This window comes from Pseudonaja textilis, chromosome 15, assembly GCF_049901715.1.
Source record: "Pseudonaja textilis isolate UNSWEBS1 chromosome 15, rPseTex1.2, whole genome shotgun sequence".
NCBI classification, from domain to species: Eukaryota; Metazoa; Chordata; class Lepidosauria; order Squamata; family Elapidae; genus Pseudonaja; species Pseudonaja textilis.
This window is the reverse complement of record NC_142004.1, coordinates 6372265-6395861: the sequence shown is the minus strand read 5'-3', so window position 1 is coordinate 6395861 and position 23597 is coordinate 6372265. Positions and strand designations below refer to the sequence as shown.

Here is a 23597-nt window from a genome sequence, read left to right as displayed (position 1 = left end):
TAGAACATCTTAAATTTTTAATCCTTTCTTTACAGATTACCTAGACCACTTTTGATTAAGAAACGGTAGAAAGTTAGTTTAACAGCCACAAGTTAACACCAAGAGGTGACACTTGTCAATTTCCATAGAGAGTCCTGCTTTTTGGGTGTGTCTGAAATGCTCTTCTTCAGCTCTTCTATCACACATTGCTGACATCAACTCGGTCAGGTGTATTTTTTGTTGTTGTTGTTTTTGTTTTGTTGTGTTTTGTTTTTGTTGTTGTCGTTGTTGTTGTTTTTAGTCCACTGGTCGTTTTTCACCATATTTCTTTGTAAACTCTTCAGCATTCTTACAGAATTTTTTACGGTCCTTAGAGTATTCTTCGGCTAAGTCGGCTCGAAGGGGGTGCTCTGGTTGGGGGTCGTTCACCAGTGCTATGAGGGACTGGATTACTGTCGAGAGAAAGGAAGGTGGGGGCGAAGAGGGGAGGGAGGGAGGGAGGAAAGAAGAAAGAAAGAGGGGGAAAAGAAGGAAGGAAGAAGAAAAGAGAGATCAGCGTGGCTGGGAAAGAGAGGCAGAACCATCGATTTGCAGATCCCCGAGATTTATTGATTAGTAATAGATTGATTATCCAATTTATTTGCCACCCATCTTGCAGTTCAGGGGACTCTGAGCAGGTGGCACTCGAATCCTTGGGAATGGCACTTAAGTCCTCCACAAATGTTTTCCAAATTCTATTTTTTAATGGAAGAGAACTGGGAAAGTTTGAAATGCATGTATGGAATGAACGACCAAAAAAGTTGTCATGTAAGCCATCGGGTTTAAATCTGAACTGAATGCAAACAGAAATGAAAATGTTCGCCCTACAATTGCTGCTTTTTTAAGGCTCTGGTTCCTCAACTTTGTCCTTCAAAGGTTGAGTGCAGCCTTCAAGCCCAGCTTTGGCCATGGTTGGCTAAATAAACCACGACTGACTGGAACGTGCTAAAGCAAACTGGGACAAATTACATTACATCTGGAGCCATTACGTACGACAATCTTCACTGGTATATTTCATATTGGATCAGCCGCCATAATGGCGGTATATTCAGATTTATGAATGGAGGAGCTACTCTGTGTGTGCAAAATAATGCGTGTGTAAAGCTTTTTCTGGCAGAAACAAAGAGAGAAACTCGGTTCTGAATCCACACTCTAGCACACGAGCAAACAAAGAATGCTGGATGAGGAATATCAAAGCTCATCTTGGACTATTAGAATAATCCATTTAAGAATTGGTTGAAAGCGTACTATAACTACCTTACGGCTACCTAAATGGGGTTTTATTCAGGAGATATGATGAACAAGGTCGATCGTACACGCCCTGAATACTGGACATATCGTTTTTCAGATGTAGCTAGCTGCCTGGAAATTTCACGTCTTTTTATCCTTTGCGATAAATTCAGATTTTTAAACTAAGCTAGGGAGGGAAGAATGAGAAAAATGAGAATTCGTTCTCCCTCAAAAGTGATTTTCATCACAAGATTTAAAGAGCCCGGCACGCTTAGGCTCCGAGATCCCTTCCCAAAAATTAAGACCTAGTACAGAAATCGATAGCCCAAACGGCTGGAGATCTCTTACCTTGATCAGTTTTGGTGGCTGGTTTCCAGTTTTCAGCACTAATTACTGGCAGACAAACCTGCCCCTTTTCATCGATGTTAGGGTGATAGATTTTCGTTTTAAATGTGATCTTGGGAGGTTTGAATGGATACTCTGCAGGAAAGTTGATTTCGATTCTGAACGCCCCCTTGTCGTATGGAGGGTTGTCCTACGAGAGGTAACACAGGTGGTTATGAAAAGCAGCCCAAGACAACCAGAAAAGGAATTCAGAGGAAAGCTGGAGAGTGGGGAGAGGAATCAGATAGACAGGCAGTCCTCGACTTAACTGTTTGTTTATAGCGACCGTTCTAAGTTACGGCGGCACTGAAAAAAGCGACTTGTGACCATTTATCACACGACCATTGCAGCAACCCCATGGTCATGTGATCAAGCTTGGCAACTGGCATGTACTTATGAGAGCTGTAATATCCCGGGTCATGTGATCCTGTTTTGTAGAGTTGTACGGTGGACTAGAGGTGGAGCTCTCGCCTCACAATCAGGAGGCTGTGAGTTTGATCCCAAAAAAGAGGCAGATATTTCTCTCTCTGGGCACAATGAGAATATATCTGCAGAACAAAACTCCGCCCGGGTGACAGGAAGGGCATCCGGCCATCAAACACCCTGCTATTATTATTTTAAATCTGATTTTTTTTTTTAAAGAACTCACATATTGCAATCTTTATCAGCAGGATTCAGTTTATTTTATGCAATCTCCTGAAAAAAAAAAGGGAACTGAATATCTACTCTGGGTTTCTTATACTATTTCTCTTGTTTTTATTGTTGTACATATTCTTTTGTTTCTCGGGTTGTCAGCGGCCCAGAGTTTGGCTGGATGCCTGTGCAACTACGTGAAATCAAATAAAAGTTTGCCTGTGTTAACTTTTTTCCACAAAGGAGTGTTCACACACAGACAGATTCAATGCAAATTACAGTATTGTTTACAGAAGACAGAATGATTAGGAATTTACCAATAAAAGCCTGCCAGAAGGATTATCTTGTAAAACTAGTATCTGGATAAAACAGTTGAACAACTATTATTCTCAAAGCAGCGACGTGTTAAAAATTAAATAAAAAGACGCCCACGATTCTGCAAGAGAATTGCAAGATACAACTTGACAATTATTTTCCTTTAAAGTACCTCTATTCAAATATATATTTTGTGTGTGAATGCAGAATACACATTCCTTCATTCTGGGGAAGTAACACAGTCAAGATTTGTTTGGCGTGGGTGGGTGGGAATCCTGGGGAAATGGAGATAAATAAAAGAGGCAGGGAATATTCAATCCTTCAGAATAAATTATTCACTCATGGGCACAACATTTTATACAGGTAGTCCTCGACTTACAATTGGGCCCAACATTTCTGCTGCAAAGTAAGGCATTTCTGCAGTGACTTTTGCTACGACTTTCTTTTGAGATGGTTATTAAGTGAATCGTCTCAGCTTATTAAGTTCTACGGTTGGGAAGCAACTCTTGGCTTCCTCTTCGATTTTGCTTGTCAGAAGATCACAAAAAGAGACTTCAACCATCATAAATATGAGTCAGCTGCCAAACATCCGAATTTTGATCAAATGAGATGCTGCAATGGTTGTTAAGTGTGAGAAAAGGTCATACCGTGTTTTCCCCCAAAATAAGATCGGATCTTATATTTATTTTTTGCTGCATCAGGCCTTATTTTCCAGTTAGATCTTATTTTGAGGGAAATACGGTTAGGGTTAGGTTACGGTGTCCATCTGGCTGACAATCTTAACTAGGGCTTATTTTGGGGGTAGAGCTTATCTTATGAGCATCCTGAAAAATCATGCTAAGCCTTATTTTCCAGTTGGGTCTTATTTTGGGGGAAATACAGTCCTGAATGTGTCCATCTGGTGGACAATCTTAACTAGGGCTTATTTTGAGGGCTAGCACTTATCTTATGAGCCTCCTGAAAAATCACACTAAGCCTTATCTTCCAGTTGGAACTTATTTTCGGGGAAGTAATTTTTTTTTCCAGTGCCATTTGAACAGTCACTAAATGAACCATTGTAAATCCAGGACTATCTTTCTTTAGGAGTTAAGAGGGACCAGGTTTGGTGCATTAAAAATGTTCCTTAGACACCGAGACGGTAGGGCGAGCATGTCCCAACTTTGAGTGTCCTGAGGTGGCTTTGAGTTCCAACGTTTTAACTGCTGACGGGCTGTCTCTTGGCCCAGCACAAGAAAGGGGAGTACCACACTTCTGTATGCTGCAATGTGTGACGTACATTGTGAGCTTTACTTTATCTTCCTTTGTTCTAGGTGTCTCCCGGTAAGTATCCTGTTTTCCCTCCGGCCTCACAGCCTTCATCTATGCTTTGACGAAACTATTCTTGCCTTTATCAGAAGGAAATCAAAGCCTTTATCAAATGAAAATGCCAACTCTCAGGGAGCGAAATGAGCCAGAGTTGAGGTTCTATTTTTCCTGTTAGGTAACAGCTTGAAACCTTCCTCCGTCCTTTGAATTGTTCTTCGTTTGTTTTAATAACCCTGTTATTTGACCGGCTTGCCTGCAAGGAGGCAAGGAAAGAAGAAACCCCATGACAACTGGGGTTGTTGCGTCTCCAAAGGGACACAAAGCTTCAAATAACTAAGAATGGGTTTCAAATTTACGTGGGGCAGATCTTTAGACCTGGAATTTAACTGTCTGGCCATGCAGCTAGTCCTCAAATTCAAGGAGACTTTAACATTTACAAAAGTGGCCCTTAAGGCCATAAAAGAAATCACTTTTGAATCCAAGAATGACAAGTTGGTGGTAGTCCTCAACGTGCGATCACAACTGAATCCAACATTTCTGTTGCTAAACGAAGTGGATGTTAAGTGAGTTGGGTCCCGTTTTATGACTCTCCCCTCACGGGGGTTAAGTGATTCACTGCAATTGTTAAATGAATCATACAGTCAGTAAATGAATTCAGCTTCTCCCATTGGCTTTTGCTTGTTGGAGGCCGGCTGGGAAAGGTTAAAAAGGGTGATCACGTGACCCCAGGACCGTGCAACAGTCATAAGTACATGCCAGTTGCCGACTGCCCAAATTCTGATCACGTGACCAAGGAGATGCTGTAACGGTCATCAGTTATTTTTCAATGCCGTTGTTAACTTTAAATGCCCACTAATGAATGGTTGTAACCCAAGGACTATCTTAAGAGAGCATTTCCTACCCTGCCCAAGACCTGTGGGATATAAGGGACAGGTATAGATTCTGTGATAGGGAATGAAATCTAAATTTCTTGAAATAAATTCTATGTTTCCCATACCTGCATATTATGCTGAATGCTGGGATTCTTGGAGGGTGCTAGAAACAAACCCGTCACCATAGTTGCTATTTGAGCTGGCTATTCTAAGGCCCATTTTGAAGCTTTTAAGGCTTGTGGCGTGCTTTTTCCCCCTTTCATTTTTCCTTCATATCCATTTTCCCCCCCATTGTTGTTGTATCTTGTTAGCTGCACTACAACAGGAGCTTCTCTCGGGCCGGGTTTCTCTTTTAAAGTTTTAACCACTGTGCAACGATTTAGAGGTTTAAGGGCTTTAGAAACTAGAAATACTTTTCTTTTAATGCAAAGATGGATGGCAGCTAATTTAATTATTCGGGTGTCATTCGCACAGAAATACTTTTTTGTTCTTCACTCTGGAAATCGCCACGGATTCGCTCGGCCTGTTCTGCAAGGACCAAGCTAAAGGTGTCAGGGTATTTAAGGAAAATTAGAGAGTTCACTATTTTAACAATTACAAGAGGTTACTTTTCACACTCACGGGAACAATAAGCCCTTGCCAAGTCAATAAGTTAGCTTCGTCCACCTGGATATTACGGAAATTCTTCATTCCACATTTGCGGATTTCTTCAAGCTCCTACAAGCCGAGCAGAGAGAGAGAGAGAGAAGCATATTAACCACATCAGCCAAAATAACCAGTTGTAATATTCAGGAAAACACATGGGTTATTTTTACTTTCATATCGTCTTAGTCAAAGTCAAACTGTCTCCCAGTCGGTCTTCTCCCTTTTTTCTTCCTCTTGTCATGCTACAGGTTTACTACAAGGAGATACGGAAGGGATAGCTAAAATCAGGATCAATCTGGAAAAGGCCCAATTCCTCTGTTTGGCTTTCACAGAGAATTCAGACTTAATACCAGCCAGTATTCTGTCACTATGTTACACAGGCAGCTCTCGACTTATGACCCCAAATGGAGCCCCGAATTTCTCTTGCCGAGGGGGACAGTTGTTAAGTGAGTTCTGCCCTAGTTTTACGACCTTTCTTGCCCCAGTTGTTAGGTAAGCCACTGCAGTTGTTGTTAAGTGAATCAAGCTTCCCCATCGACCTGCAAAAGGGGATCGCACGACCCCAGGGCGCTGCAACCATCATAAATATGCGTCAGTTGCCAAGCTTTGGGTCACATGTCCACGGAGATGCTGCCACAGTCATAATGTGAAAAGCTGTCAGAAGTTGCTTTTTTCAGTGTCACTGTAGCTTCAAACGGTCACTAAATGAACTGTTGTAAGTTGAGAGCTACCTGTACAATCAGCTTTTCCAGCCGCCGCCGATTTACTTCCAGGGCAGTTCAAGGTGCAGACTGTCACCTTTAAAGCCCTTCCTGGCTTGGGACCAGGTGATCTGAAGGGTAACCGTCTCTTGCCGGTCACATCCACCCAACCCATCAGGGGGTTGGACTAGATGACCTCCAAGGACACTTCCAACTCTTATTCTCTAATTCTGCTTCGAGATTGGGTCCATCACCATTATGAATTGACCTGATCTGGTGAAACCATGAAGATTTGGTTGGAGCAGGAGTCACCCACAAAATCCACAGAGTAGATGGATATAATTAGCTACGCTCACCGCTAACAAAAATAGAAATCTCTCATGAGGGATTTGACCTGCACTGTGAAAATATTGCATTGGTTTCATGGGTGTGCCTGATGCATTCAGCTTATGCAGGCGTTCAGCCAAGTAAATGTTTGACAATTTAGCTGTGTAGGCTAATAAACCAGCTTGCTGTTTCCTTGTCTTGGAAGGCAGAAATTCAAAGCCAAATTAGAGTAAACCTCTCAAACCGTCTTGAACGCTCTGGATTCAAGAACTGAAAAAAAAAAAAAAGACAGAGAACTTAAAAAGTCACTAGCCTGCCAGTTCAGCAGTGAGGAATTTCCCAAGGAGTTGGCATCACCCTTGGTAGTATTAAAGATGATGTCGTAATTATGTGGCTAGGAAAGTTTTAAGAGTTGTGTCACTGTTTGCTGATAATACCCAGCGTTCCGTATATTACACTTCCCGTACAAGTTTACATAGAGTTTCATCCAAACCCAGGCCAATTTATCTTGCTTCTTTTCAGTTCATTTCAACTGAAAAGAAAATGCCACAAGACTCATGTGAGAATCTGTGACCTTGGGTGGGGACATTTATTGTTGGTGTGCGTGTCATATGGGTCACATGAACACTTCTGAGTCACTGTGAATATCCATTTGGTTCTTCCCACTAGTGGGGACTGTTAATAAGGAATAAACCAGCATTTATGTCAGTTTCTACCCTTTTGGGACTTTAAAATCAACAACCCTTAGCCAACTTCAAACCCTGGGTATACCTCTGGCTTCCTAAGAAAACCACTACGATTCTTGCTTCAGCTGCAATGCTACCTGGCCCTTTCTAATTCAATCTCTAAGGACTGAAGCCGTTTCCATCTATGATTTATAAAACATTATTATTTTATTATTATCAAATTTATTTGCCATCCATCTCGCAGTGAAGAAAGGACTGAGTGGATAATTATGATTTAATTAATGCTGTAAGCTGCCCAGAGTAGTTCTGTTACAAGATGGGTAGCAAATAAGATTGATCGATCGATATAAATGATATAGAGATAAGATAGATAGGATAGAGAGACAAAGAGACCGACTTCATGAGCTCAGCTAACAAGGCTTATTCAATAAACCATAGTTTTAAAGTTATAACAAGGCTAGGCCCAAACTAAAAAGTGCCACCGGTATGCCAACAATTTTCAGGTCTGTATTTTCTTTCCATCAAACCGCTAAATTCTATATTAGGATCTATTTTTAGCACAAACCCACTTAACAACTATCCCGCTCAGCAATGGAAACTTTGGGCTCAGTTGTGGTCATAAATCAAGGACTACCTATAATGTGTAGCTTTAGTTATTATATCTGACATGTTTTCCCATGCCTGGACGTTTTAATCTACCCCCCAGAAAGGCAAATCCTGGGAATAAAAGAAAGTTAACATTGATCACTTAAAACCTCTGGGAAGCCTCTGAGTTTCCTCTTTATGACCCTTCTTGCGAGGGGAAGGCTTTTATTTATCTGGGGGGTTTTGAAATGAAAAATAGATTTTGACTACTCTGTTGCAAGAGAGAATTGCTTGTGTGTGTGTGTTTGTTTTTTACACAAATAAGGTTACATTTTAGGTTGTTGACTGTGTTAAAATATAAGAAAAAAAACAGAAGAAAAAGCTCAAAATACAGGTAGTCCTCAACTTACAACAGTTCATTTAGTGGCCATTCAGTTACAACTAAGTCAAAAAAGTGACTTAGGACTGTTTTTCACGCATACGACCGTTGCAGCATCCCCATAGTCACACGATCTACATTTGGATGCTGGGCAACTGACTTGTACTTACGTCGGTTGCAATGGGGGAAGGGGAAAAGCAGGATTCGCTTAACAACAATTTGACTAATTTAATAACTACAGGGATTCACTCAACCACTGGAGGCCAGAAAAGGACGCAATAAGGGGCAAATTCACTTAACAAATGTTTTACTTAGCTGTGATCTGAGACTGTCATAAACTGATGGCTCTTGCAGCAGAAATTTTGGGCTCAATCGGTTTCTAACATTTAAGCAGGCATCAGGTTTTTTGGGAGTAGTAAATACGAATGGATGACCCCACCACCAGGTAACATCTATTTCCTAGCTCCAGTGTTCTGGTTAGGAAAATTAAATAAGTGTAGTCTTCAGGAAACATTAACTGTGCTGTCTAAAAGTCCCCTATTGTGGGAAGGATGCACTTTATTATTTGGAATGCTTCTTATGGATTTCGGCCCTCCATTTCAGTATGGAAATTTAAAAAAATATTTTGCCTTCGCATGTAGCATGGACTGGGAATTTCAAAGGTTATTGGTGGATTGTAGCCTGCTTCATTCCTGGTGACTTAACCACGGTATTTAGGCTTAGGTATGCTGGAGCCTCACATCTGCAAGGTTGAAGATTCTGCAATTCCTGCCTGTAGGAAGTTGGCTTTTAATAACCAGGTTTAGCAACTTCTACTTTATAATTAATTCCGTTCTCCATGTACAAAGTGAGATCAAAATCACCCATAAGAATAATTATTTCAGAGCGTACTTCTTTCAAAAAAGAGAAATATTTCAAGTTGAGCACATAATTAAACAGGGGATTGGGGATAACCTCTCACTCTGGATCTACTGGGTAATTCTGACTGGTAACTTTTTCTCAGCCCAACTGTGATCTTACAGTGTTGTAAAAGGCTAAAGCGATGAGTAATAATGCTGCTGCCAATGCCTCACAGGAAACGTGAGATATAAATGTAATAAAATAAATAAACCTCCATTTAGGCATCTCTATGTAAATGAGCGTGGGTGGGGGGGAAACGGATGATCTGCAGAATTACCATTCTGAACGCATCGTTGCTTTGTGAGGTGATTCCAAACTTTTTATAGCATGCATTCCTCTTTGTGACATTAAAAAAACAAAAAACCCGTCACAAGTTCAGGAGTAGGAACACAAGTCACATCTGTATTAAAATCAGTCGCTATAAAGCGAGCCAGAAACTTTCAGAGGTTCTGATCGTCCTGTCAACTCTGCCTGAAATTAATATTAAGATAAGGCAGGCTTGAATTACAGACCTAATGAGCAATCAGCTGTTTAATACCCTGTGCTACTTAAAGGCACAAAGATTAAAGGGAGAGTTTTTTTTTTTTTAAAAAAAACTACAATTCACAGATATTAAATCGACAAGTGCGCCAAAAGAAGGCCAGGGAGGAACATTTCTTTGCTTAGCTCATGGAATTTTAATATTCATTTTCGTTTTGAGTTAAACAACACCCTTTGTATTAGCAATATATATATATATATATATATATATATGCATGCATTATACACACACACATACACACACAAAATGAGGGAACACAAACCCAGTACTAAACGAACCTGCAAACTCTGTATTACATTAACATCCAAAACATAGTTATTCAATATGAGATCTACTATCCTATGTTATAAGACTACAGGTTATTGGGGGTTTCAATATCCTCAAATAATTTCTGTGAAATAAGCAATGTTTGATTCATGTATGCATCTGTATCCCACCTGTATTATTGTTATACATAACACAAGGCAGCAAACATATTCAAAGTATCTTCCTCCTATTTTCAGCACAACCACAACCACCCTGTGAAGTGAATTGGTTGAGAGAAACTGAATGGGCCGAAGACACCCGGTCTTCAAGCCTTAAGGCAGGACTAGAATTCAGTCTCCTCTTTCTAGCCTGGTGTGTTAATCACTAGACCAAACTGGCTCTGTATTCTAGCTCTGATTAACAGGTTTTGTATGATTAAATATACTGATCTTGCTGTCAGCTGTTAATTGTATATCACCATTGTATCTGGGTTGGGAATGTATTAAAATCGGGTACATTTTTTGCATGTAAAATGGCAATGGACTCTAAGTATCTTCTTGCTTCTTCAGTTTAGGTTACAGGTAGTCCTCATCTTATGACAACTGAGCCCCAAATTTCTCTTGCTAAGTGAGACAGTTGTTAAGTGAACTTCGGCTCATTTTATCAGCTTTCTTGCCACAGTTGTTAAGTGAATGACTGCAGTTATTAAATTATTGTGGTTATTAAGTGAATCTCGCTTCCCCATTGACACTGCTTGTCAGAAGTACAAAGGGAATCACATGATCCAGGGACATTAAAACTGTCATAAATGAGTTGCCAAGCATCTGAATTTTGATCACATGACATGGGATGCTGCAACAATCGTTAAGTATGAAAAACAGTCATAAATCACTTTTTTCAGGCCGTTGTAACTTTGAGCCGTCAGTAACCTGTTGTAAGTTGAGGACTACCTTTATTAGTTATAAATGTGCAAGTGAACAGAGGGTTAAAAACAGAAACGGCCATATTCTTTAAGGAAATTACTTTTGCTGTTAACTGCAAGGATATGACTTTGACATATGAGTACCTAAGCAAGCAATTACAATAAAGTACAGAGTACATGACAAAATTAATAATATGGATGGACTGTATCTATAAAATCAGATTTCCCCCTTCTCCAAGTTTACAGGAACACCAACCCGGACTACTCTGTAGGTGGATGAATGTGGGAGAAATGCTTAATTCCTGGCAGGATTTGTGAGAATTATATCCATAACTGTCTCACTTAGCAAGAATTATATTAGTGACATCATTACTTAAAAGTCCAAGTATTTCTTGAATTCTTCTAACTAAATCCTGTTCATGGAGTTTTAAAACGTTAAGAGGGTTACCCCAAATCTATAATCGTATATAAAAAGAAAAAGAATGAGAGACTTAAACCTTCTAAAGCAAAAAGTTGAATCAAGGTGTGGTAGCCAACTTCACATCTCTGCTGCTGTGACGCAATGTTAGCAAAAGCTTTACCCGAATATTAAAAAAAAAAACTCCTATTAACAGCAAGGAATATACCATAAAAGGTCCATTCCTACAGACTCCTAATAGAAATTTCCTAAACCTCGCATGCTAGACAGGATGAAGTTAGAAAGTGAAAGTGAAAGCAAGCGCTAGACAGCAGATAGCCTGCTATAAAAAGAAGGAAAACGAAAATGCATCTCAAACTCATTTATGTGATGCCTAAGCAGGTTTCTTACTACCTTCTGATACTGATATAGTTATGCTCTTACCTAATAAATTATATTGGATTATTTGATATGAATGTTTATAGATTTTAAGACGTGGAAACCCCATTTGGCGCAGTGTAGTGTTACGACTATGTGACTTGTAGTTCTTTCCTGCCAGCTTATTCTTTTTAAGATCCAAATGGACCGCTTTGTTGCCTTTATTGTGCCAAACCTGTTCTTATGGATATTCTACTTTACATAATCCAGGAAGTTAATAAACCCAATCCTTTTACATTGTCTTCCTATGGCTGAACAAAGCAACTTCAGGGACCAGGAAACTTTAGGATGAGCACATAACATAAATGAAGACCAAACCAACCTTCTCAACCTGCAAACTTTGCACAATAGCATCCAGCAGGTCAGTTAAGGCTACATTCCCACGACAAGTTAACCTTAGTTTAGGGGGGTGAAATTTGGGTGGTGGAGGCAGGATTGAGCATACTGTGTGAAGCAGACAATTTGCTTATGATGTAATTCCATTTACTATCTGACACTAAAAAAATAGATTATTTAAATTTAAGAAAAGCTTTGAGGGGCTGAGGATGGGGGAAGGTGCTGCTTAAGCTTGGTTGTTTTCTTGTAGACGTTTCGTTACCCAACTAGACAGTATCATCAGTACTAAAAGAGAAGAGTTTGCAATGAGGAGGAGGAGGAGATGATGATGATGTTGACAGGCTCCTTGGTGCTCTCTGAGCTTGGAGGTTTTCTTGCAGACGTTTCATGATCCAACTAAGTAACATCATCAGCTCTACAGAAGGTGGTTTATGGTAGTGGTGGAGGAGGAGGAAGAAAGCTATTGGGTCCTTTCGTTACCATTTCAGTTTTTTCACCAGCACTGATGTTACTCAGTTGGGTCATGAAATGTTGGGAAAAAAACCCACCCAGCTCAGAGAAGCACCAAAGACCCCATAGCTGCCTTCCTCTCCTCCTCCTCCTCCTCCTCTCCACAAACTCCTCTCCCACCTAACCTGATGATGTTACCTAGTTGGGTCATGAAATGTCAGGAAGAAACAACCCCCACCCCAGCTCAGAGAAGCACCAAGGACCCCACAGTCCTCCTTTTTTACTCCTCCTCCTCTTCTCCACAAACCCCCTTCCCTCCTAGCCCTGATGATGTTACCTAGTTGGGTCAGGAAACGTCTCTGCAAGAAAACCACCCAGCTTTCAGAGAGGATCTCCTAGTGGTTCCCTTTCCCTCCCCCAAGAAAGGGAAGGAAACCCCCCCCACACACACACACTTCCAAGGAAAAACCTTTGGGCTGATGAATGGGGGGTGTGGGGGGGGGGCAGGCAAAGCATCCCAGCTGGGCCTCCTCTTCGGGCCCCCACTTCGCCCAAAGCCGCTTTCGTAACGTCAGGAGGCGCCGCCGCCCATCCGAAGATGCGCGGGGGGGGGGAGGTGGAGGGCCCCTCCCTCTTTCTCTCTCTCTCTCTCCTCCCCGGCCCATTTTGACCCCCTCCTCCTTGAGGGGAGGGGGCGGTCTCTCACCTCAGATGCCCCCTCCTTGTCCCGCTTTGCTTAGTCACCCTCCCCCTTAGGAAGTGAGAGCCCCCCCTCAACTTCCCCCGCGCCGCCATCGACGCGGCGCGCGACCCCGCGAGAGGCCTCCTCGCCCCTCTCCTCGCCCCCTCCCGCCGCCGCCCCCCGCCTCAGGCTCCGGCGGGGCCGCCCCGGCCGCCCGGCGGAAGCGCGGCCCCGGCACCTCGCCGGCGCGGCCCCGAAAGCCGAGCGGCTTCCCGAAAGCGAGAGGAGAGACACCCGCCCCTTTGCCCCCAGGCCGGCGGTCCTTTCGCCCGCTCGCCCACCCTGGGCTCGGCCGGCCGAGGGGCCGGCCCGTCCTCCCCGCCCGCGCCCCGCCTCTCGCCGGCCCCGGCCCGGCGGCCTCAGCCTGGATGTTACCTTCATCAGCCTCCTGCTGGCCGCCATCTTGGATCTGCTGCCGCTGCCCCACAATGCATAGCGGCGGCGGCGGCGGCGCTTCCTGGAAGGCAGGCAGGCCGGGCGGGCGGGCAGGCAGGCCGGGCGGGCGGGCGCGAGAAACAGGGTGATGTTGGCGTGATTGAGGCGAGCCTGGCTGGTCGGGAGGGTGGGGAAAAGAGGAGGAAGGAGAGGAGGAAGAGGAGGGGGAAGAAGAAGAGGAGGAGGGGGAAGGGGAAGGAGAGGAGGAGGAAGAAGGAAGGAAAGGGGGAAGGTGTGAGTGAAGGTGGAGAAGAAGAGGAGGAGGGGGAAGAGGAAGGGGAAGGAGAGGAGGGGGAAGAAGGAAGGAAAGGGGGAAGGTGTGAGTGAAGGTGGAGAAGAAGAGGAGGAGGGGGAAGAGGAAGGGGAAGGAGAGGAGGGGAAAGAAGGAAGGAAAGGGGGAAGGTGTGAGTGAAGGTGGAGAAGAAGAGGAGGAGGGGAAGAGGAAGGGGAAGGAGAGGAGGGGGAAGAAGGAAGGAAAGGGGGAAGGTGTGAGTGAAGGTGGAGAAGAAAGAGGAGGAGGAAAAAGGAGGGGAAGAAGAAGGGAGAAAGGGGAAGGAGAGGAAGGGGGGAAGAAGGAAGGAAAGGAGGAAGGTGTGAATGAAGGTGAAGGGAGAAGAAGAGGGGGGAAGAGTGAAGGAAAGGAGGAAGGGGAGCGTGAAGGTGGAGAAGAAGAGGAGGAGGAAGAACAAGACAGAGAAGCGGAGGGGAGGAGAGCTTGAAAGTTGAGGAGAGAAGAAAGGATGAGAAGGGCAGCAAAGTGTGGGTCAAGATGAAAGGGGTGAAGGATGGGAAGACTGAAGACAATGAGATGAGGCTGAAGGATCAAGTGAGAAGAAGAGGAGGATGGAGGAAGACAAGCTGAAAAAGAAGGGGAAGATGGAGTAGAGCAACAAAGTCTCGAGAAGAAGAAGAAGAAGAAGAAGAAGAAGAAGAAGAAGAAGAAGAAGAAGAAGAAGAAGAAGAAGAAGAAATAATAATGATGGTGAAGCAGCAAGTGAGAAGAAGATGGAAAAAGAAGGGGAGTATGTGAAGATGGAGAAGAAGAGAAAGAGGAACAAAGCGATGGTGAAGACAAAAGGAAGAAAGGGATGAAGGCTGGGAGGAGTGTGGTGATGAAGAAGATGACAAGATGATGGTGGAGGACCATGTGAGAAGAAGAGGAGGATGGAGAAAGAAGGAGGAAGACAGAAAATGGAGAAGAAGAGGCAAATGTGAAGACGAAGAGAGGAAAAAGGGAGGAATGTAGAGGATGAAGGCAGGATGATGGTGAGGGAGCAAGTAAGGAGGATGGAGAAAGGAGGAGGAAAACTGAAGATGGAGAAGAGGAGCAGAAAGGTGAAGAAGAGGAACAAAGGGATGGGGAAGGGGAAGAGGAAGAAAAAGATGGGAGGAATGTGGAGATGAATAAGAAGAGGATAGTGAAGGATCAAGTGAGAAGAAGAGGGGGATGGAGAAAGGAACAAGGGGACCGTGGAGATGGAGAAGAGGAGGAGGAAGGTGAACTAGAGGAACAAAGTCTTGATGGGGAAGAAGAAAGTGAGAAGAAGTGCAAACTGCAGAAGAGGAGGAAGAAAGGGATGAAGAAAAAGAGGAAGGACCTGAGGACAATGAAAAGGAAAAATGTAGGGAATGATGAAGATGATAAAGACAAAAGTGAAATTATGGATTCAATTATTCTTCCATTCAGTATTTTAAAAGAGATTTTTGTTTTGCAATCTTCTGGAACTGGTGCCTGTTTCCTGTTGGCCTTCTGGCTGTAACAGGTTTGATCTGATTTGATTTGGTGCCCTCATCTGGTTACCTCCCCAATTAATTTAAACATTTTTTAAAAACTGCATTTGATTCAGCCTGGAAAATTAAACCCCCCAAAAGCATATTCTCCTTTGCATTGTGGACTGACTCCATTTCTCCCTCTGTTTTTAAAAATAATAAATCACCTTAGAGTATGGTGTTTTTATTGTTCTCAATGGCTTTGGATACAATATGTAGAAACAAAGGATGTAAACGGAGATATAAACAAATCAGCAAATTCCTAAGGTTCCCCTCTCTGGTTGATAAAAAGATTCGTTTGTTTTGATTTTGATGTGTATTTTCTTACCGGCTGCTTTTAGAAGCTTAAAAATACAACGTTGTGTATTGATAGGCAAGTTGTAGGCGAGGATGACATCAGCGTTTTCATAGCAGCCGGTATAAGATTTTGAAGCCATTAATAATCCATGTAACCTATTTTGCAGACGAGCTTAAATTAGCCAGTGAAGCAAAAATAAGGGATGGGTTTTTGATTATGCAAGGCGCATGTTGCTTTTCCAGGGACAAACAATTCACTTTCTTAGCTATCTTTGCATTCTTATGGAGTGGAACCACAGGGTATAAATGAAATAAATAAATTAGAAATTAAAAAGTAAACAGGCATAGATGGGGAGCAGCAGTAGCGTTGGCAAATGCTATGATAGGACGTAGTTTGGGGAAGGGTCCTGCAAACCAGCTTCGCATCCCCGTATGGAGACAAACCCTGGTTTATTGATTAGCTTGTCTGATAACTGAACACTGGTAGGAAGTGTAAGGAAGTCCTCGACTTAACGGCACAATTGGGAACAGAATCTCTAGTGCTAAGCAAGGTTATGAGTTATGCCTGACTGTATATGACCCTTTTTGCTTCCCTTGTTAAGCAAATCACTGCAGTCATTAAGTGAATCATGCTGTTGTTAAATGAACCTAGCTTCCCCCACTGACTTCGCATGTTGGAAGCCAGCTGCAAAGGTCGCAAATGGTGTGATTACAGGACTCCCGGAGGCTGTGACCATCGTAAATACGTGTGGATCGCCAAGCGCCCTAATTTTGATCATGTGATTGTGGGGAATGCTACGATGGTCATAAGCGTGAGGACTTAGCTTAAAGAAAAGTTTAGAGCTTTAAGAAGGATGTCTACCAGAAAAAGAAAAATTATTCTATGAGGCTAACAGGTGTGTGTGTGTGTGATTTCAATTTAATCAGTTAGTTGGATTTTTATTGGTCTGAAAGTGAATTTTAAAGTATGTTAAGAGGAAGTTTTAAAAAGATGCATTAGAATGGTTTGATTTTAGAAATGTTTTTTTTAAAAGTTTAGTTTTTAAAATGGTATTTTTCCCTTTAAGGTTAAAGAATCTGAAAGAATACAGTGAATTTTATTAATACAAATGGTGATAGTTTATAAAGATTAAGTTATCTTTATATTAAATTATATATGTGTGTGCGTGCATGTGTGTATATATGGTATATATGTGTATGATTTCTATAGTAAGGAAGGTAAAGCAGAAATGGTTACATTGATTGTTTTAATCAGAGGAGGATATATTTAATTATGTTTTTTATTTGGATATCTGGATTTTGTGCTTGTGATTAAAAAAAAAAATGAAACTGACTTTGGTTTTGCCGATTAGATAGATTTGTTCTAGAAATGGCTAGTTATAATATGTAAAAGTAAAAAGCTGAGGCCGGAATGTTACCTTGTGCTGTGCTGAAAAGAGTCAAAAGTCAACACTTTTTTCCCTTGCACCTCATATTCCCCCCCCATTTCATTTTTTTTTTATTTTTTTCGTGTATTTTATTTTAGATATTGATAAAACAATAAAAGTTCTGGAAAAAAAAAGGGTTGTAAAGTCACTTTTTTTCAATGCCGTTGTCCCTGAACAAATGGTTGTGAGTCAAGGATTACATATATTGTCTGAGTCAGCCAAATTAAAGGTGCCTTTAAATTCTCAGATCTTACAGGCTGCTTTGATAATGTTGCAACGGCTGTGTAAATGGTTGCATTTACTTTCTTAAGTAATGCTCATATGTGCCACTGGATGGCAGAAAACTCTAAGAAATCCAGGACATCTCTCTTTTACAGAAAGAGTTAAGTTTTCCTGTAATCTAAGAATAACAGAATTGGACTTCCAGGGATGGGGCATCCACAACTTCACGAGGGAAGCCGTTCCACCGATTAATCGATCTGTCGAGAAAGTTCTCCTTATTTCTAGATTGGATCTCTTCCCGATTAGTTTCCATCCATTCCTTATTGTCCTGCTTTGGAGAATAGGTTGACCCTCCACTGTGGCAGCCCCTCAAGTACCGGAAAGCTACAATCGTGTCTAAATCCTTCTCTTCGTTATATTAGACATAATCAGATCCCGCAACTGTTCTTGATATGTTTTTATCTTTTAAGAGTTTGCAAAGGGAAACTCAGTGCGCTTGCTGTAAACACCATCATTCATCTGTTGTATCTTTCCACCTTGTTCCTATAGATGGAGTGAGGGAGGGAAGTGTGTCATTCAGGATTTGTTAAAGGTGAAACTTTGGAAATTCATACAAACGTACATCACGCCTCTAAAGAGCAAGTTTGTTTGGATGAATATATTTTTAGAGCTACGAAGACACGTGTAACGTATGTAAACATGGGGAAGGGATGCAGTCATGGTCCCATTTTGATTTTTTGGACAGACTTCAGAGAGTAATTAGGACTGCAGAAAAAGCAATGGCTACCAACCTGCCTTCCATTGAGAACCTGCATACTGCACGAGTCAAAAAAAAGGGCTGTGAAAATATCTACAGATCCCTCACACCCCAGACATAAACTTTCAACTCCTACCCTCAAAACGACACCATGGAGCCCTGCACACCAGAACAACTAGACACAAGGACAGTTTTCTCCCGAACACCATCACTCTGCTAAGTAAATAATTCCCTCAACGCTGTCCAACTATTTACAAAGTCTGCACTACTATTACTATTCATCTTCTCATCCTTCCTATCACCCGTCTCCTCCCACTTATGACAATGACTGTAACCTTGTTGCTTGCATCCTTATAATTTTTATTGACTTTTTATTAGTATGATTTGATTGCTTATTGTACCCTATGACTATTATTAAGTGTTGTACCTTATGATTTCTTGGCTCTTGACCAATGTATCTTTTATGTACACTGAGAGCATTTGCACCAAGACGAATTCCTTGTGTGTTCAATCACACTTGGCCAATAAAGAATTTTATTCTATTCTTTGTGGACACCCCTAAATGGCAGTGGTGGGATCCCCTCCACAGTTAAACCCCACAAAAATCACCCTATAAAATAATCTCAAGTTTTAGATTTAGCCCGGTTCAACCACTATATTATCACAAGTCACTATAAATTGAAAAATCAATAATGAAAAAATCAATCTACGTCTCTGGTACCATTTTTTTTTTAAATGGGCTCTTTTGTATTTAAAAATATCATTTTAAATGTTGATATAATTCCAAAGGAAATAGAATACAGCAACTCTTACAGGGCTAATTCCTAAGGTTTCTAGCAATTTATTAAGTAGTATTTACATGGTGTGTGTTCATGTCTGTGTATCCAGAGTGCTTTTCTCTTTTTTTTTTGAAGAGAAAAGCTTTTTATGACTAAAAAACATTGACCAAAATATCCTTTTTTGCTTCTTGTTTTTGTACGTTGAATGACTTGCCCAGTTCCCAGCTCTCCCTCTCAATGTTTTCTGATGCTGGGGAAGAAATTGCCAAGGTCAACAGATAGAAGAAATGGGAAAACCTCTGGTTGCATTTGCTAATTAAAGTCCCAAGGGACAGACGGGTGAATCTGAAAAGAGAATGTTCCTTTCGCCAACTGGTTTTTTAAGAAATTAAACTTTTAGATAAGTATCTTTCGAACACAGAACAATAGAGTTGGAAGGGTCCTTGGAGGTCTTCTAGTCCAACCCCACCACAAGCTCAAGCAGGAGCCGTACAAAATAAAGAAATCCATTCTTTCCTCTTTTTAAAAGTTAGGGAGCGGGAAAGAAATTCTAAAACAATCTGAGATAAGAGGCCACAACAGGTGTCTCCCTCGGAGGGGTGAAAAACGTTTGGGGAATTTCAGCATCAGATGAACCCAGCTGGAGTCTCGCCCCCCAATCTTTGATCTTAGATGGGTGTGTGTGTGTGTTTTGTGTGTGAGTGGTGTGTGTGTATTTCTCCCGTTCCCCCTGATACTTGTCACCTGCTAATTCAACTTGACTCATTGGGGAGACATTACGTCAAGCCCTCTGCTAAATCCTGTCACTTTCAGAGCCAGAAATCGTGATAAATAACAACAATAATTTTCTTTCCATGACTTTCACAGGCAAACTTTTTCTTTTTTTTCTTTCTTTTCCTTCCCTTCCCTTCCCTTTTCCTCCTTTCCTTTCTTTTCCTTCCCTTCCCTTTTCCTCCTTTCCTTTCCTTTCCTTTCCTTTCCTTTTCCTCATTTCCTTTCCTTTCCTTTCCTTTTCCTCATTTCCTTTCCCCTTCCCTTCCCTTTTCCTCCTTCCCTTCCTTTCCCTTCTCCTCCTTTCTTTTCCTTCCCTTCCCTTCCCTTTTCCTCCTTTCCTTTTCTTTCCTTTCCTTTCCTTTCCTTTCCTTTCCTTTTCCTCATTTCCTTTCCTTCCCTTCCCTTTTCCTCCTTTCCTTTCTTTTCCTTCCTTCCCTTCCCTTCCCTTTTCCTTTCCTTTCCTTTCCTTTCCTTTCCTTTCCTTTTCCTCATTTCCTTTCCTTCCTTCCCTTTTCCTCCTTTCCTTTCCTTTCCTTCCCTTTTCCTCCTTTCCTTTTCCTTTTCCCTTTCTTTTCTTTTCAGCTGGGAGAAACGGGCATTTCCACATGGCTGATCTGAAAAGATTTTTAGCCTGCTTGAAGGTTGATAGAGCAACGTGGCTTCAGTTTTTAAACAAATCTCCTCGTGGTTGCACGGGAGTCTGTAGTGATACAGGGAGTCCACAAGGTATGACAGACAGTTCATTTAGTGACCAAAGTTACAAAGGCATTGAAAAAAAGTGACTTACGACCATTTTTTCACACTTACGGCCATTGGAGCATCCTCATGGTCAGGTAATCAAAATTCAGACACTTGGAGAGTATTATGAGGTCTGGAGTAAAATGTATCAACAGCTAGAGTCAAGGAAAAAGAAAGAAAGGGTTGATGCTTTTATAGGAATGAAAGTTAAAGTTTTGTAAACCAAAGAGAATGGAATATAAATATGAGATGATACGAATGCATGAGTATAAAAGACGGTTGTGAATATGTATATAACTGTAGAAAAACGTAAATAGAAATAATATGCAGCTAGCACTGTACTAATAAAATAAGGGAAAAAGGAAATTATTATGTGTATCGCTATATACTAAAGCTTGTATTTGAATGATGGCCAAGAAAATTGCAGTGTTCAATTGTTTTTAATGTTTATTCAATAAAAAGTTTTTTTTTAAAAGAAAATTGGACGCGTGGCAACTGGCATGTACTTATGACAATTGCAATGTCCTGGGGTCACATTTTGCACATTTTCTGACCAGCAAAATCACCGGGGAAGCCAGGTTCACTTAACAACCATGTTGTTAACAAGTGCAGTGATTCACTTAACGAGCCTGGCAAGGAAGGTCATCACAATGGAGCAAAACCCACTCCACACCTGTCTTCCTTGTCTATATTCCGCTGATCCATTACAATATCCTAGATTCTCAGTAAGAAATCAATCATGCAAATGAAAGCCAACCCTATCGAAAGAATTGGCAGCTGCAATTTCATGTCCTTTATATAATAACGATCATAATTCTTAAAACGGAATGGGTGTGCCTGCCGTGAAAAATTTGCATGCAGTCTGTTTTCACTCAAGTGTCCCCGGCAAAGGAGGCAATAATTTTCCTGCCACTTTGATAACGATTTTCTTTTTTTTGCCATTCCAGCCAGATTCCTGCAAAAAAAAAAAAAGGAAAAAAAATGGAAGTGGGAGGCCTTGGATCCTTGCAGACCGTGTGTGTGTGTGTGTGTGTGTGTGTGTGTGTGTGTGTGTGTGAAGTCGCTGGCCTTGTGTGTGCCGCACTGCATTTTCGTGTCAGGTTTGGCACGAGTCCTGAATTTATGGATGTAAAATTTCCTGGCTCGGCTCTTCAGTTCCTCTGCTGCTCGGAGTTCTGGATTGGTGCCCAGACTCTATAAGTCTAGTATGTAAAAGCTGTCGGATGCCTAGAATGATATTTGAACTCTTGGAGACAAAAGGTAGAAAAAGAGAAGGGGGGACAAAAAGAGAGAGAACCAGATTCCAGGTCAAACGGTGACCCAGTCCTCCAAAATACACAAGAGGAAGTGGAAGGCCTCAAGGGGGCCTTCCAAAGTTTGGATGAAATCTCAAAACTCTTCCAAACGATACAGAAAAAAGGCAGTGAGGTACGAGTAGCTACACAGTGAATATCTACGCTTATGGGCCAACCCCATTAAGGAGTTCTTAGCTGAGTTTTCATGCAGGGCCAACGACATTAAATCAACTTTTGCTTCAGTCTTGACCTCACCTATAATTTAGGGGTGACTTCCTTGCTGCTTGTCAATGTGGTCCTCTCAGAAAATTGTGTTGCTCCTGAGACACTTTGCTCGTAGACAAGCTTGGTTGATATCCTAAAAGGATCAACTTCTCTAGGAATCTTCTTTATAAAAAACAAAAACAAAGCAAAAGCGAAGCAAAAACCCCTTGACCTTTAAAGCACATCGAATTATGAATTATACTTCAGGGGTGCGGAAGTGACAAAGCTAAACAAAAGTCCAAAGCATCTCTGTCATCAATCAACCCCCAGATAAATTGAGATTAACCGCAAGATTAACACTAGAGCGATAATCAAGCAGTAAACAATACCCCCGTACCCCAATCGAGGAACTACCAATTCAATCACAGTAAGCAACAGCCTGATCAATGCTGACGGGGCAAGCCATTGTATATAAACAGAGACCAAACCCAACTCCCTTCTAGCATGGATGATGTTACTCAGTTGGGTAATGAAATGTCTGCAAGAAAACCACCAAGCTCAGAGAGCGCCAAGGACCCTACAGTTCTCCTCCTCCTCCTCCTCCTCCTCCTCCTCCTCCTCCTCTTCTCCACAAATCCACTCCCTTCTAGCACTGATGATTGTTGGGCAATGAAATTTCTGCAAGAAAACTCAAGAGAGCACCAAGGAATCTACAGTTCTCCTCCTCCTCCTCCTCCACATCTTCAAGAAAACCACCAAGCTCAGAGACCACCAAGGACCCTACAGTTCTCATCCTCCCCCTTTCTCCTCTTCCTCCTCCTCTCCACAAACTCTACTCCCTTCTAGCACTGATGATGTTACCTAGTTGGGCAATGGAATGTCTGCAAGAAAACTCAAGAGAGCACCAAGGAATCTACAGTTTTCCTCCTCCTTCTCCTCCACATCTATAAGAAAACCACCAAGCTCAGAGAGCACCACAGACCCTGTTTCCTTTTAGGATTAGAACCCAGGTTCCAGCAAACATCCTCTTCACGGAAACAAGGAGTACAGTTGATGCGTGTCTGTTAAAGAGAAGAGCGGCCTCTCGTTTTGATATTTAAACGGCATCAAATCCAGGTTCCCAGACTGAAGCATGTGCGAGTGGTTACCTGGTTGGGAGTTGGGGCATCTCAAGAGCCTCCCTAGAGGTCATAGAAAGTTGATTTGGGAGCCAGCTAAGCTGATCTGAAAACACTTTCCGTGCCAAGGGAAGAGGGTTGAGCTGGGCCCTCCCTTTTTTCTGCTGCTGCCCCCAGTCCCACTCTCTGTTGCTGCTTTCAACCCATGGCGGGTCAAGAGTTTAGCATCTCGGTGGCCGACTGCCAAATCGCCAGGCCTGCACTCTACATCTGCAATGCATTTGGGACCAACGATGAAAGTGATAATAAAGCAAACTCTGGCTGTGCCAAAGGATTGAAACTTCTTCCATCGTGGCGTGACAAGCCTGGTCATAATTTGCTACTCTGGACCTGAGAAAGTTGTCTTTCCAGTCTTGCAAAAATAATAATAATAACAACAACAACAACAATAAAAAGTTCTAAACCAAATCCACAGCCAGACGGGGAGAATAATGCGGTATTGGCTAAGCCTTGGCTGGTAATGAGAAGGAGCCAGTTGTGTGAGTCCTTTGGAATTAACAAGGGTGAGGTTTGCAAAGTGAACGCGCCCTGAATGTTGTTCTTTTCTTCTGCATCCTAGGAGGTATGTGGACATCTTTTGTGTAAAGTGACGGGCGAAAAAGTGCAACCTCCGTTTGAAATAAGTCTGGGAGGGTTGCATCCAGATATGCAAAGGTTCTTTATCACCTT

General features: G+C 42.1%; 1 protein-coding gene across 1 annotated transcript; it reads right to left on the bottom strand.

The window, feature by feature from the left end:
- Positions 1-13482, bottom strand: UBE2L3 (ubiquitin conjugating enzyme E2 L3). Its single transcript, XM_026716255.2, has 4 exons — positions 13428-13482; positions 5379-5474; positions 1597-1783; positions 1-431 (listed from the first exon to the last, which is right to left on the bottom strand). Exons 1-4 carry the CDS (start codon positions 13452-13454, stop codon positions 277-279), a joined length of 465 nt encoding a protein of 154 aa, XP_026572040.1. The 5' UTR covers positions 13455-13482; the 3' UTR covers positions 1-276.
- Positions 13483-23597: the final 10115 nt, after the last annotated feature.

Excerpts from the sequence above, each read along its gene's own strand:
- UBE2L3 (XM_026716255.2), bottom strand. The coding sequence starts at position 13,454 with ATGGCGGCCAGCAGGAGGCTGATGAAG. Across the intron at positions 5,475-13,427 it reads CCAGCAGGAGGCTGATGAAG|GAGCTTGAAGAAATCCGCAA; the intron begins GTAACATCCAGG and ends CTCGGCTTGTAG. Across the intron at positions 432-1,596 it reads AGCCACCAAAACTGATCAAG|TAATCCAGTCCCTCATAGCA; the intron begins GTAAGAGATCTC and ends TTCTCTCGACAG.